This window comes from Pholis gunnellus (genome assembly GCF_910591455.1).
Source record: "Pholis gunnellus genome assembly, chromosome: 2".
NCBI lineage: Eukaryota > Metazoa > Chordata > Actinopteri > Perciformes > Pholidae > Pholis > Pholis gunnellus.
In genome coordinates this window covers 2,806,863-2,821,543 of record NC_136536.1, presented here as the reverse complement: position 1 = coordinate 2,821,543, position 14,681 = coordinate 2,806,863, and the positions used below count along the sequence as shown (strand labels likewise).

Sequence of the window (14,681 nt, the reverse complement as noted above, 5' to 3'; positions counted from 1 at the left end):
GTGTATTAATATTCTCACGGCGGTGGAGCATTTCTCTATTAGCTGTCTGTGTAGCAGCTGGCGAGGTGATGCAGTCGGCGGTGCAGCTCTTGTGCTGAGGAGGAAATTGAGCATGCATTCTAATTCCTGTCTGAGAAAATAAAGGTCTCGCAAAAGAAAAGGCGTAATTAATGAATTCTGCTCTTGGGAAAGATATGTTCTTGTTGCTATGGGAATAAGACCCACTTGTCTTAGTTACCATTATCAGAGGCTTCAAGCAGGCCGGACTATTAGGCCGACACACACACACACACACACACACACACACGAGCCAAAGGAAGCACAGGTGCACATTTAACTGTAACAAAAATGAAATATATAACAGCAGAGTTGTCTTTCCTGCAAACACAATTGAATGTGTTCAGTATATTTTACTTTGCTCTGATTGCTTGAGAATAGGGAAGCACACAGTCGAAAACCTTTCTTAAAGCTGCATTCTCTCTAATGGCCATCAGGGGGCGACTCCTCTGGTTACAAAACAAAAGTCTGATTGTATAGAAGTCTATGAGAAAATGACCCTACTTTTCACTTTGTTATTGAGAGCTGCAGGGAAGACGTATCTTTTGCAGACAAACCAGGAAGTTAGTGTCAAACTAAGACTTTGAAGGGCTTTAATTTTGAAATGCTACATCAGAACGTCCTGGTTCTGTCTGAGTGACACCTTGAGGTGGTCTGCTATTAACCTGAGGTGAAATGATTTTGTAACTATGCACCATTTCCCTCGACAAAATTCCAATGAGATTTTTCTATTGGATTTTGGGTTATTGCAGAAAATATTCTATGTGGCAAACACAAGTTTTTACAAGTTTTGTTCAGCCAGATAGTCTTCACAAATTGACACCACTTTATTACTTTTAAAGCATAAATGCAACAGGCAGAAGTAAAAATCCAACATTAACTTATAAAGGAACTACAACACGGTTGCATGACCATGAGTATAAACACAACGAGGCTGTGAAGGCGGACTAGTCGGCGTGATGACGTTTTGTCGTTTCATTTAGAAACTTTCGTTCGCAACCGCCTATTTTAAGACACGTTAAAGCTTAAAATCTCAAAGTGCAAAAATGCTGAGTCATTTATCGCCTTTTCAGACTCATTCCTGCAGCACTCTAATGGTGCATCGCTCCAACCTCTCGTGTCACTTCTGGTTGCAAAAAAAAACAACAAGATGGCAACAACCAAAATGCCGAACTACATCCACTCCTTATATACAGTCCGTGGTGGCGAAAATGCTGGCGCCCAGCAAATCGCAACCATTGTCTTGGTACGAAACAAAGCCGGCCCATTGTGTCAGATCTAAACCTCGGTTACTCAGCCACAGAGGCCACGGGGATAAAACAGCTGTTCAATAATGTCAAACTATGACTCGCTCCCAGCTGTCTGCAACTGTTGCTCCACACAGAAGAGAAGAAGAGAAGGAAAGAAGACGAAGAAGAAGAAGAGTCAGGAGACCCAGGAGTGCTGGCAGCTGCCGAATGATCTCAAATAACCTCCAACTTCTCCTAGCTACGCCTGCAACCGCTCCAGTGCAAGGGTGCACACACACACACACACACACACACACACACACACACACACACACACACACACACACACACACACACACACACACACAGAACAGTTATTTGTTTTCCTCGACAAACACTCACACAGGAGCCTTTGTCTGCGTCTGCACAGCGGGGTTCGGACATACTGTAGTTTAGAGAGAGACGACGCACACAGACACAAACACCACTCGCCACTGACACAACTCCACGGGAAAGAAGACACTACTTCACTACTTCCTCAATCTCAACCGACAACGGGGGGAGAATTTGATACGGCCGGAGTGTAACCACCTCTTAATGTGTTAAAGCTAGAAGTGGTTTACAGTGAGAGCAAGCACCGGACCTCACTGACGCCTCTACTGTTTTTCCTTTTCTTTAAAGTTCATCCATTGTCTGTTTTACTTCTTCACAACTTTCCCTTTTCACACATTCTCTGTTTAGTGTAACGTCAGCACTTTGGCACACACACACCTCCTACTACATCCTATTTCTCTGCATGTTATTTGTCATCCTGTGATCTTATTCTCTCTCACACACACACACACACACACACGCACGCACACACAGTACAAACCTTCCCATCACATACGCACCTCTCTTTGACGATGTCCCCATAATTCCCTCCCAGTCGGGCCTGATTCCAGACAGTGAGTAAGGAGAAGGAGAAGGAGAGGGAGGTGGAGTAGCACCAGAACAGTCTTGTGGCCCAGACACTGACTAACTGAAAGAAAACCTCAGTGAGGCTGGCTCTCTCTCACTCTCTCTGTCTCTGTTTTTCCTCTCTCTCTCTCTCTCTCTCTCTCTCACACACACACACACACTCTCTCTCTCTCAGACTCTCTTGCTTCACTCACTCTCTCTCTCTCTTAACCTCTCTCTAACCCTATCTATGCAAATCTCTTACACAAATACACTTGTTGACAACACACGCAAACATGTTTTGACTAATTAATTTTCGTATTCTTTGTATTTTTTTTTAATGATCCGGCGCCGGCAACACCTGTGGCCGGAGGCATTATGTTCTGTAAATCGATCCGTCCCACAGACCGTACATAAGAAGTGGACGTAGTCATCGTGATGTCACCTATTGGTTTGTGGACTGAAGTTTTGAAGCCTCGAGTTTGGCGTTTTGGCCGTCGCCATCTTGGCTTTTTGCAACCAGGGAACGGAAGAGACCGTATTTGGACTGAGGAGGAGTGACGTAGAGATGTCGTATACGTCTCTGGTAGAGACCTGTCAATCACTGTGTAGCCCCGCCCCTAAAGCATCCCCTGTTTTATGGTCTGTTTGACTCTAAATGGACCATCATTTACTAAATGAACATCATGCTGTATTGAAGAAGACTTGAAACTAGAGATTGAGATCATAAACTCATGTTTACAATGTTTACTGAGGTAATAAATCAAGAGAAAAGTAGTCATTTTCTCATAGACTTCTATACAACCAGAGGAGTCGCCCCCTGGTGGACACTAGATAGAATGCAAGTTCAAGACACTTCAGTATTGGCTTCACTCTTCAGAACTAGATATACCACCTGGTCCGTCCGCCCGTCCTATTCTTGTGAACGTGATATCTCTGGAGGGAATCTCCAGGGCTCAAAGATTAACTGATTATATTTCGGTGGTCAAAGGGCACTGTAACTTACCAAAGCAAGTTTTTGGCCACAACTCAAGAATTCCTATGCTAATTATGACAATTTCACAGAAATGTCTAACAGATGACATTTTGGACAAACATGGATGACGAGGCAGTTATTCTAGTTCTGAAAACACTGAAAAATACAAAATACATTTTGTTTGCCATTACACTTCCTCTAATTTCTATAAACAGATTAATTAGCCGACTCTTTAGGCAACGGGACAAGATTTTGGTATTGTAAGCGTTCTGGTTTCTGTTTGTGGTCCGAGTAGTATTGACCAATCGTGTTGGAGCAGGCTGTGGTTGAATACAGGTAAACAGCGAAAAAGGCATTGGCCGAAATGCAATCTGGAAATCCACTGGCTATCGTCTGACAATGATTTAGCTCATGATTGGTTTAGAATTAGCTTGTAAACTGGCTACTTCTGGTTGTACATCTCTCAACCCCAACTCCAGTCTCGCATCTCAAGTTGCTGAGACTGTAAAAAAATCGAGAAGTGCACTGAAAAGGAGGCCCCAGAGGCTTATCATCGTCAGACCGATAGACGATGAGTTCTGAGATAGTAAAGTGAAATCATTCTGCCAGGTGGGGTCAAAGTAAACAGGGCTTAGTTTTAGGAGTTTATGAGGAAAAAAACCCAAAGACAATCTGCTGGGATCTGATTGTGAAGAGGAAAACGTGAGCTGCCAGCTTCATATTTACTGGATCTTTGAGTTGGATTATCAAATAATGGCTTAACCTTTGGGGCGAGACATATGGACAACAGCTTTTCCTAGGTGGGATCCATCTTTCATAGATATATTCCATCATTTAAAGTCTAGATTAAATCATATTTAGTCATCCCTGTATTTAGTCAAAAATAAAATAAACATATTTTTTAAATGTAGTGTTCAGGAAGAGCAACAGTGGAGGGTCTCTCTCTTTCAGGATGGACAGACATGCAGTAGATGTTACAGAATAGACCCACATATCAAAATGACAGTGTTGATCAGAAAATTATAGATAGATTGTAACATAAGTGAGAATAATAGCATGAATTGTGTCTTCTTCGATTCTAGTATCGGGGGTACCAAAGTTGTGAAATTTAAAATTCCCCTTGTGGTGGATATGTTATGGACAGAATTTATTCACGGTCAAACTGATTTAGAGGTTTGTACTACTAACAGACTTGGAGCGGGAGATATTCTTACTAAATAGCAGGTATTTAGTGTCCAGTCCAAGAAGTGTGAGTGTCCTAAATAAAAACGATTTTCACTGCCTTTAGCAGTGTGAACTACTGAACAGGGAATCACTTTGTGTAAGAGGCCAGGAATCACCACACAGACCTGTGGTAGGCTCTGTTTACTAGCACCACTAAACCACACTTGAAAGCAGCCAAATCAAAGAAAAGGGCTCGAGATTCCTGCTACATAATCTGGTGACTCACGGAACCCCGACAGCATCTTCAGACCTGCATCGATTTTACAGCCTTCCACATCAGCCGCACGCTTCATATTATTGGAAACCTGATCTATTGCCTGATTCCCACTTGGCTCATGGCCAATAGTATGTTTAGTCACATCCAACCACAACAGCTTCGGGTGACTGGCCACACATGCGGCCAATGAATTCCTGGGGGATGATGTCGACAGGGAAACTGATGGTGAAGTGAATAAAACATATTTAATGTCATATTTACTCCTCTGGTTGTATAGAAGTCTATGAGAAAATGACTCTACTTCTCTCATGATTTATTATCTCAGTAAACATTGTTAACATGAGTTTATGGTCTCAATCTCTAGTTTCAAGTCTTCGATACATAATTTACTGAATGAACATTTATTTCGTAAATTATTCTTTAAGGCGGGGCTACCTTGTGATTGACAGGACGCTACCACGGCGTTGTCCGGTCTGGGAGTAGTCCATGTTCTCGTCTTGGAATTTTAACTGTTTCACAGCGTGTTTTCAGTTGGTCGCCTAAAGAAAGCTAAACCCTCTAGTTTCACTTCTGGTTCCAAAAAAAAAACAAGATGGCAAGGGCCAAAAACCAAAATAGTGACGCCCAAAAACCAAGATGGCGATGTCGGGCAAAAACCAAGATGGCGATGGCCAGAAACCAAGATGGCGACGCCCAAAAACAAAAAAACAAGATGGCGAAAAGGCCAGAAACGGAGATGGCAAAAAGGCCAGATACCAAGATGGCGACTGACAAAATGCCGAACTTGAGGCTTCAGAACAGCAGTCTACAAACCAATGGGTGACTTCGCGCTGACAACGTCCACTTATTATATACAGTCTTTGTATACACACAGTTCATATTCCAGCGCCCATTAAAAAAAACACATGTGTTTATGCAACGGCACATATCATATATACGAGCCAGACAGACAATGCCTGCTCCAGACTGTTTGCAGTGCCCTCCTTATGGACAGTGACGCACCGACTCAATTGCTCTCTTTTCCCATTTCCATGTACTCCTTCTCATCTGCCATCCTTAAAGCCTGCCAAATAAAAGTGTGACAACGATGACAAAGGACTCTCCTCAAAAAACCGAGATGCAGCATCAGGCTGAGAAAAGCATCAGAATTCAATTTCATTCCAAAACAAACTCTTCCAATCTAAAGCTCTTTATCGATTTTACCTTTTGGTTTTTCACCAAATTCTTTGAGACTCAAAGCATCAGTAGGCGAGAACTACAAAATATAGGACTATATGAGACATGAGGATTGGGAGTGGGGATAGTGAGTGGGAGTAGGGTGAGGATGGTTTGCGGGGATGGATGCACTGCTGCTGATAATACTGCTTAATAAGTGAGACGAGGGAGGATGAAAAGGTAGCGAGAGGGAGTGTGAGGAAGCAATAGATTGCTGCTGAGGCAAATATGCAGGGTCAGCAGATGGGCCTGAAATGAAGGTCCTGCAGTCCAGAGTATATTGGACATGGTCATTTGAGAACACTCACGTCTGTGCACGCAGATGTAGACATGACACAAACAGCACAAACTAGCACATTTTACAGTCACACATAGCCACAAGCATAGAAATCTATGCAGAACTTCCCCATAATGATAAGAGACTCTGGATCTCCCCTCACACAGAGCATAGTCACAGGAAAACAATATGCAACCGAGGACTGAAACGCAAACAAAGCTAGTTTAAATCAAAGGATTATTTTAGCACTCTATGTCTAATACCAGCATCACAATGGTACATGTCAGCTGTTAGCTAGCTAATGTTAGCTATGTGTTAGCAAGCTACTGTAGGTAGCAAAGGCACTTGCAAACATAATACTGCATAGCTATCTGATTTATCGACATTCCACTGTAACACACGTTCCATACAGTCAAAATTACTTAAACAGTAATAACAGAAATATAGTTAGCCTAAAACTGACTTTTGGACAAAATGCTTGCTGCACACGTAACGTTGGACATACTGAGTGTCAGGAGCCCCCAGTTTTCCCATTCTTCCTGCTGATGCTTGTATAGAACATAGAAATGAAATAGGAGTAGAATGGACAATCGCATTCAAATTTATGTCGCAGGATGTTCAGAGTGGCGACCGTTTTTATGTGTACAGTTTCCATTGCGACCGCTGTAGCGTGCTAACTTCCAAAATCAACTGAACAGACTTGCGGACTCACTGAGGTGAGGTTTTGCAGTAACGACTAATATGAACAGTGGAGTAGTAACGTCACGAAGCGTAGAGAGCCAGAGTAAATGAGTAAACTTTAACAACTTAATGTTTCATCCACACATTGCTATCAACAGATCAGTGACTACTTTGTTCTGTAACCAGTGTAGCATTAAAGCATGGGGGAATTAGCAAGCTAGCTAACTAGAGGACAGCTGGCTGGTTAGCTAGACTGCTAATTCCACCGTGCTCAAATGAGACACTGGTTACAGAAAATGAGCCAAACAGCTTTGCCTTGCTGTAAGTGCATCCAACCACACATTTTTCTGATGTTTTCTACCAGACAAAAGTGACAACCTTCACACAATACAAAGCCAATGGAGACTTAAATATGCTCTGTCTATATGCCCAACAGGAACATTGTGTCCTGGGATAAGGTATGGTAGGAGGGAGGGATAATCACAGACACACACACACACACACGCCTAGAGTCCACTCATTTAGGCTTGCATTAATGTTTGCAGAAAGGAGCCTAATTTCAGGGCTTGCCTAAAGCATTTGGCAGAGCAGCATTAGTTCTGTCCAAATACTTTCACTGAAGGTTGTTTAACAGCTCAGACTGCTGGTGGAGGGGGAAAAAAATGACAAAACCAGAGCTCCAATAAGATGTTAATGTAAAACAAATGTGAGAGCAAGAAAGAAATAGAGAGACAAAGACGAGAGCAAGTCACCCTCAAGGACCACATCCTTTCCTGCAAGTTGTCTGGTGTGGCGATGTGACAGCTCAACCGCACCACTTCAGGAAAAGCAAACACACACACCGGATTTGCAGCGTTCTTCGTTTCCATGCATAACCTCACAAGAGGGGGTTTTCAGGAAACCACAAAAAAAACAAGAAGTCGAGGATTTTCTTCATGGTTACATGGAAGGACAAATCGATCAGCGCGAGTACTGATAATACATTCAGGTGGGAAGGGTAGAACTTTCCATGAACATCGGATAAAAAAAATGAAACACGAGCAGCGGGAAGAGGGAAGATAATGCGTTACCTGGTTATCTGAAGAGCACACTGTGTACAACGGACATAGAAAAAACCTCCACAGGGAGCCTTAGATATTGATGTCTTTGTTTTCCCAAACCGAGACTCGCAGCCCCCCTCTTGGGATAGACAAGCTAGCGCCAGGCTCATTATGATTAGCACCGTAGCATTTGTCCTCATCATTAGCTACAGAGAGCTCAAGCCAAACACTGACGATTAATCAGCAAAGAAGGCCAGATTTGAAAAGGTCGTTTGAAGAGGTAACACATTTTGGATGAAGACGGAGTCGATGTTTTTAAGCTGTAGGGAACTACAGAAAAGTGAATGAATATCTTTTAGCCTCAACTACAGCCGAGTGAATCACAGCAGTTATGGTGTTGGTGGTTAGGGAATTACAAATGTCATCGTGATCCAGTGCCCTTTTTGAGAAGAAAATGTAAAAAAATTCCTCATGCTCTGCTTTGTCTAAATCAATTCCTACAGTTACTGTTTCCCCTCAAGGTTGCTGGATGTTCTTAGAGAATCTTAAAACCTCGTCACGTAAAACTCCAACCAAGACCGACTAAGCCTCTCCAAAGGCAAAGGAAACCCCTGGTAACGTTCTAGATACCACAAACGTTTTTTCTTCGACTACAACACAATGGTATTGTAGATTTCTATCTTGTGCAATCAAATTGAGCTGGAAGCTTTCCTTACCACAGACTTGCAAAAACAACAACAAAAAAACACTGATACAATTACTGTACCGGTATTTTTTGTGCAGCTCTACTTTAATGAGAGTCAGAGCGGATCAACTGTGGGAAAGGAAAACGAAACAAGACGAGCAGAAACGGCAAAGTCTTAAGTTACCAGAAAAAGTCCCGTAAAAACCAGGACCAAGCCTGTTACCTGTGAAAGCATTGTCTGAACACACACACACACACACACACACACACACACACACACACACACACACACACACACACACACACACACACACACAATCATCAGCGGTACTCATTAGTGACTCTCAGCCAAGTGTGTGTCTCTCGTTTCTACCCTCCAGTCTCAAAACGATCAGCTCAAAGCCCACTATAAACTTCACACTGATTGATTTAAGCACATCTTCTTTATTGAGTAATAAAGTGTAAAAAAAAAAAAAAATCTATAAAACGTAACACACTGAGAGGCTGCGGAGAAAAACCCCGTCATTCAAACACACGCCGTTCTGCTACAATCAATTCTTTAGGAGCCAAACAGCCCATCAGTCGGGCGCCTGTAAACAATGAGGAGTTAAAAAACCAATACTGTGAGTTAGTGCTGGAGAGACGCAAAGTGCCGCCCCTTCCCCTGTGACCTCATGGGACCTCATTTCAGAGAGAAATGTGTACGATAGTCAACGGCGAGAGACAAATAATGTTCTGATCCCATTTGAATCGTGCCATGAATTAAACGTGTGACGTTTGTCCATTTAAAAGATCAATTTTGGCCGTCGAGAAAGTCACATTTTGTCGTAGATTTTGTCGTGAAACCGCTCAGTGAACTACGTCTCTCGTCACATGGCCGTTAGCTTGTCTTGCTAGCGAGCTTTTTATCCAGCGAGAGAAAGATGTGTTAGAACATCCTCGTAGGAAACACACCGGCATCGTAGCTTCAGAGAGAGAGCGACGTCACTCACGCCACTTTTGTGCGTCTTTCTAACTACGTATTTTCAGTCTTATACTTCAAAAATCTTACGACAAAGTGTTCGTCTTCACTAGCAAAATGATCCGTCCCTCGCCATTGACTACTGTGACTTGACTACTAAAATGAGGTCCTGTGGTGGTCCACCAACGAGCCTCTCTAAACTGCCAACTATTAGAAGATTAAGCAGATTCCCCCACTCCGCTGTCTCACTAAAATAATCTCTGTATTACTGTCCACAGCGGGCAACATACGCACACACACACACACACACACACACACACACACACACACACACACACACACAGGCATGCAGCCCCGGCCTTCAGGGCTGAATATTAACATGGAAAGAAAACAAATCCAAGCACCTAGCCCTGTGCTATGTGTATGTGTGTGTGTGTGTGTGTGTCTGGGAATGAGGGCTATTTCGTAGCAACCAAAACAACTGGGTCATATTAGAGCAGCTCCAGTTTTCCAGGTCCAAGACTCTATTAACAAAGTCCTGATGATCTGCCGGGTCCTGGATTGGAACATAATTCCCCAGCCTGGCTCTCTCTCTCTTTTCTAAAATCTTCCACCCCATCTCCACCCAGATGGCTCGGGAGTTTTCACTAAATGTCAGTGCTTGGTTTGTTTGGTTTTTCTCACTGTAAAGGCGGTCTGAGGGAATAGAATGCTGTAGTTTCCAGGCCCTTCTGTGGTTGAGAGGGGTAAAATTATATCGAGGCTGGGGACCCATCGATTCTTAGTCAAATATAAAAAAAAGCAACGGAGACAGTTGCGTGTTTGGTATGGTGACCAAATCCTCGCGAAGCCACGCCGGAGCTCTGAACAGCCAGCCGCGTGCTATTATAAGCTACAAAACAATTACACAAGACCAGGCGGTTGAAAGCCAATGGAACATAAAGACACATTTGCAAGAATACAATCGCAACCATCACATAATGTGTTAGTGCGTCATCGGGCCGGAGAATATATATCACGTGTTGTCTCTTCCTGGTTCTAAATGCTGCATTACAGTAAAGTGATTTTCAGACTGATCTATTATTTATCAGAGGTGCAACAGACCTTAACATCCACAGTTTGGATCTTATCACAGCTTTGAGCCACATATCGGTTCAGCACAAATTAAAAAAAGGAGAAAATATAACTTTAAAAGATCCCCGACCATGTTTGATTGTTGCCGCTAATACCAATTGTTGATCATCGATTCTCCATTTTGGCCGACATTTTACAAGATTACATCATGATAACGTTATAGTTTATCTCATTTTTACTGAGCGGAGCCTGAACGCATCGTAATGTGACTAAATGGAACCTCCGATCGTTAGCTGTTAGCTCCGGTGCTGCTAACGTAACTAGCTCTCCTCCTGCAGATTTGAGCATTTTAAGGAATCAGCGACTAGCAAGCATTCATGTCGATCACCTGACATCATATTTTTATTGACGATTGTCCGATAACCATCAGCAGTAAAACTTAATTTCATACTATGACGGTAAAACGTTGTAATGAATCCCTAGTTCACATCAACGACGGTCCGTTACACCACTATTATCTATCAAAATTCTCATAGTGTATATATTTTGTGAAAGTACAAAGGTTCATCCCCACAATATCGTTGCAATATCGATATTGAGTATCTATTAATGTCGTGTCAAATGAGAGTTTTTCTTGGTTCCCACATTTACAACGACCGGTGAGAAGAACACTCACTGTGTTTGCTGTGGTTTTCTGGGCCTGCCGTGGTCCTGACCGGCTCCTGGGGATGTCCATGTTTGGGGGTCCGGCCCCTTGGCAGCCCCGATGAGGACAGCTTCCCAAGCCTGGGGCCACTTGGGCTCTCCATACCTGGGGGGGACAAAGGACACACAGGAGAGATTATTGTTTTTGCATTCCAGGTTTCCTTCGTCTCGAAGTCAGTGTGTGTTTTTTTTGTTCTTGGTTAGATGTCTGAAATAAGGTTTGTGTTTAACACAAGCTGAAGAGATGTTTAAGTTTAGTTCTACGATATAAAACATGTCAGTAGATACCTCTTTGGTGAATTTAGATAGGAAGCTTCTACGTGTCTTAAAAAGAGTGTAAATGAGACGACTAAACGTCCTCACTAGAACACTCGTCCTCCTTTATCTTGGTGGTGGAGACATGAAGTCATGTGACCGTGGTGGAGTTCCTTTATAGACGTTATAAACGTTAGCTTATTACTTTCCAATTCAAACATCATAAAAGTGGTGTTCATTTGTGAAGAACTAAACGTTTAAGTATCATGAACTTGTGTTTCCCTCAGAGATTACTGTCTGAAATAGAGGAAGGGAACCAGTGCGAACTTCCTGTTTCTCCCTGCAGCCCTCTATTGAGACGCTTTCTGACGCTCATTAATTTAACTGCTTGTCTAAACGTTGTTAGCGTCGTCCACCGTGAGGACGCCGTCCCCCTTCGCTCTACACTTGCACCTCCTTCACCGCCGGCGCTGTTGGACTGAAGGTTGTCTGAGTGGAGGCGCACACACACACACATCGTCTGCGCTGGTAATGAGGGCGCGACCTTCCATGTTTCATTTCAAAATCAATATGCGCCACTTCCACGCTAACTCCATGCTCTGCCCATTAGACAAAAGGTGAGTCAAGGGGAGGGAGAGGGAGGGGACGAAGGTACTTTCCTGCCTTCTTTCTTTACTATAAAAACAAGTGATGCTTCCCTCGGCCGGGTCACGTGATCAGCAGCAAAAATAGTTTTGCTTTAATCGACAGTTCATCTTTATTTATTGACTGCTAGATAAGATTACACAGCTTGGCCTGCCATTTAATAGAGAGGCAAAGTCACACCATGGGAAAATATAAATATCTACGGTAGTCAACGGTGAGAGACAAATATTTATTTGCTTCTGTTTGAAATGATGCCATGAAACACATGAGGTTTGTCAATTTAAAAGGTGATTTTGCACATTTTGTCGTAGTGCCATTCTAAACCGCTCAGTGAACTACGTCTCTACCAACATGGCCGTGAGCTTGGCCCGCTAGCGAGCTAGCTAACTTAGCTACGTTCCACGCACGCACGAACGTAACGTTATCTTACGTGATGTCCTCGTTGTTGTTGTCGTTGTGAGTAAATTCTGGTACGAAACACATCGTAGCTTCAGAGAGAGACGACACTTACGATACTTTTGCGTGTTAAACCTGTGTAATTAATAATAATAATAATAAATAATTACGTATTTTCATGGTCTTATACTCAGAATGAGACTTATTATACAAACTTCATATTTATCTTTCAGGGCACAAATTCAAACAGTTACCGTTGACTATTTTTTCCGACATAAAGTCCAACAATGGTCCACCAGAAAGGGGCGGGACCATAACCATCACCCACAGTAACCTGCTTTATGGCAGTTTTTGGGGGGGCTCTTCGTAGATGAACCTCAGTCTAAAAGTGGGTCTGCTTTACGATCCAGTATGCTTTTTCTCTCTTTTCTCTCTACTTGCTCAGCTCATCCGTCAACACGCTCGGTTTGCGATGAGATGTTGCAGAAGTGTTGCACGCGTCCGACTCGAAACACCTTCCTGTTCCTGTGTGAAAGAACTACAGACGGAGCTTTAACTTCTTAATTAAAGAAACAGAAAGATATTCACTTAATGAAATGCCTTTAATGTCCTTTAGAGAACATCGTACGCTGGCTTAATACTTCTGAGTTTCTATAGTGAACTCTGTGCTTTTTCTTTTTAAACTTACATATTGGGCATTCCTACAATATTCTGTAGGGAAACAAACCATCACAACACTTTCTAGCTCTGGCGTTTGTTCAGCAATGTTTTAAAAACAACAACATTGCAGCTGGTGTTTTCATATATAAGATTGTTTCCACATTACCATACATTTGAGCAAGACACAACAAAACCTGGCTGACACCCACTCACATCTCTCTCTCTCCTCACACACAAATATGCTGACAAACCAAACCTGGAAGAAGTATTCTAGCTCCGCACGTGGCACTCTGCCATGCTGAGTGTGTGTGTGTGTGTGTGTGTGTGTGTCAACCACAACAAGGTTACATAGTTGCCTATTTGTGTGGTTAAAAGACTCTCTTTTTGTCGGCCACACCTACCTGAGTTGTCGGCACCAAAAGGGCCACCCGGGGTCACCCACGTGAGGGAGGAACGGGGGCACCGAAGTGGGCGTTTTTTTCCACCAATGTTATGTTACATGGCAATCACACCTGCTGTGCGTCAAGGACCGGTCAGACAGGGCTCTTTTTGGGGAGGGTAAGGGGGGGGGGTGAGGAAGCAGACAGCCGTCCTGTCCCCCCACTCAGCGGACCGACGACGAGGCGGAAGAAAAAGAGAGCAGAGCGGTTTGGTCTGCACATGAAAAAGCAACAAAAAAGCAACAATCCTGGACACTTTCTCCTTTTTTTATTCCCAGTTTTCTCCAGCAGCCTGTGCCCCCCCCTCCTCCTCCTCCTCCGCCACCTTCCTCCTCCTCCTCCTCTCCTGCATTAACATGTAGGCTGAACACCACGAGGCACTTTCTTCATTCACCCTCTTCTTCTTCGTTAAAGCCGCTCCGCAAATAGAAGAAATAGAGCCAGGAGGAAAAAAAAAAAAAAAGATAAGTCCCAACCTCGACTCCTTGGAGGTAAAAAAAATATTAGAATACGGGATGGTTTATATAGGCAGTGAAGCAAAATGGCGACTTTATTACGAAGGAGGAGTAAAAAAAAAAAAAAAAATAGAAATCCTTGCGCGTGCTGGAGCTAAAAGGAGGCACAGAAATAAATGAAGTGCAGAAATGTCGACGGAGGAGAAACACTTTGGAAGAGAAACGGAAGCGAAGGAAAACGTGCAGGAAAAAGAAACGTCTAAACCTCGGCTGTGTTCGGCTCCTCGGGATTATTTCGGCTTTTTTTTTTTTTATACGGATATTATCTCTGCGGCCGTGTACAGTATTACAGTAATGTGTGTTGGGTCATGCGCGTATCCACTCCACCTTTTGACAGTTGCAACTACAGTCTTGAGGCAACTTGCAAACTCTCGCGTTATTATTAATTCTTATTATCTATATCGAGCAGATTCATTTTCGGGGGCGGGGAGGTTGTTTTTATTCTCACCTCTCCTCCCTCCCTCCACGTCTAAATAACAACTCGCTGCTC

At 43.2% G+C, this 14,681-nt stretch overlaps 1 protein-coding gene across 1 annotated transcript in view; it reads right to left on the bottom strand.

The window, feature by feature from the left end:
- LOC306704905 (zinc finger protein 512B-like) overlaps positions 1-13,961 on the bottom strand; it is a 32,200-nt gene extending 18,239 nt beyond the window's left edge. Inside the window, 2 exon segments of the mRNA XM_079171507.1 lie at positions 11,252-11,386; positions 13,638-13,961. Coding sequence (XP_079027633.1) covers positions 11,252-11,384 — 133 coding nt within the window. The 5' untranslated portion in view covers positions 11,385-11,386; positions 13,638-13,961.
- Positions 13,962-14,681: the final 720 nt, after the last annotated feature.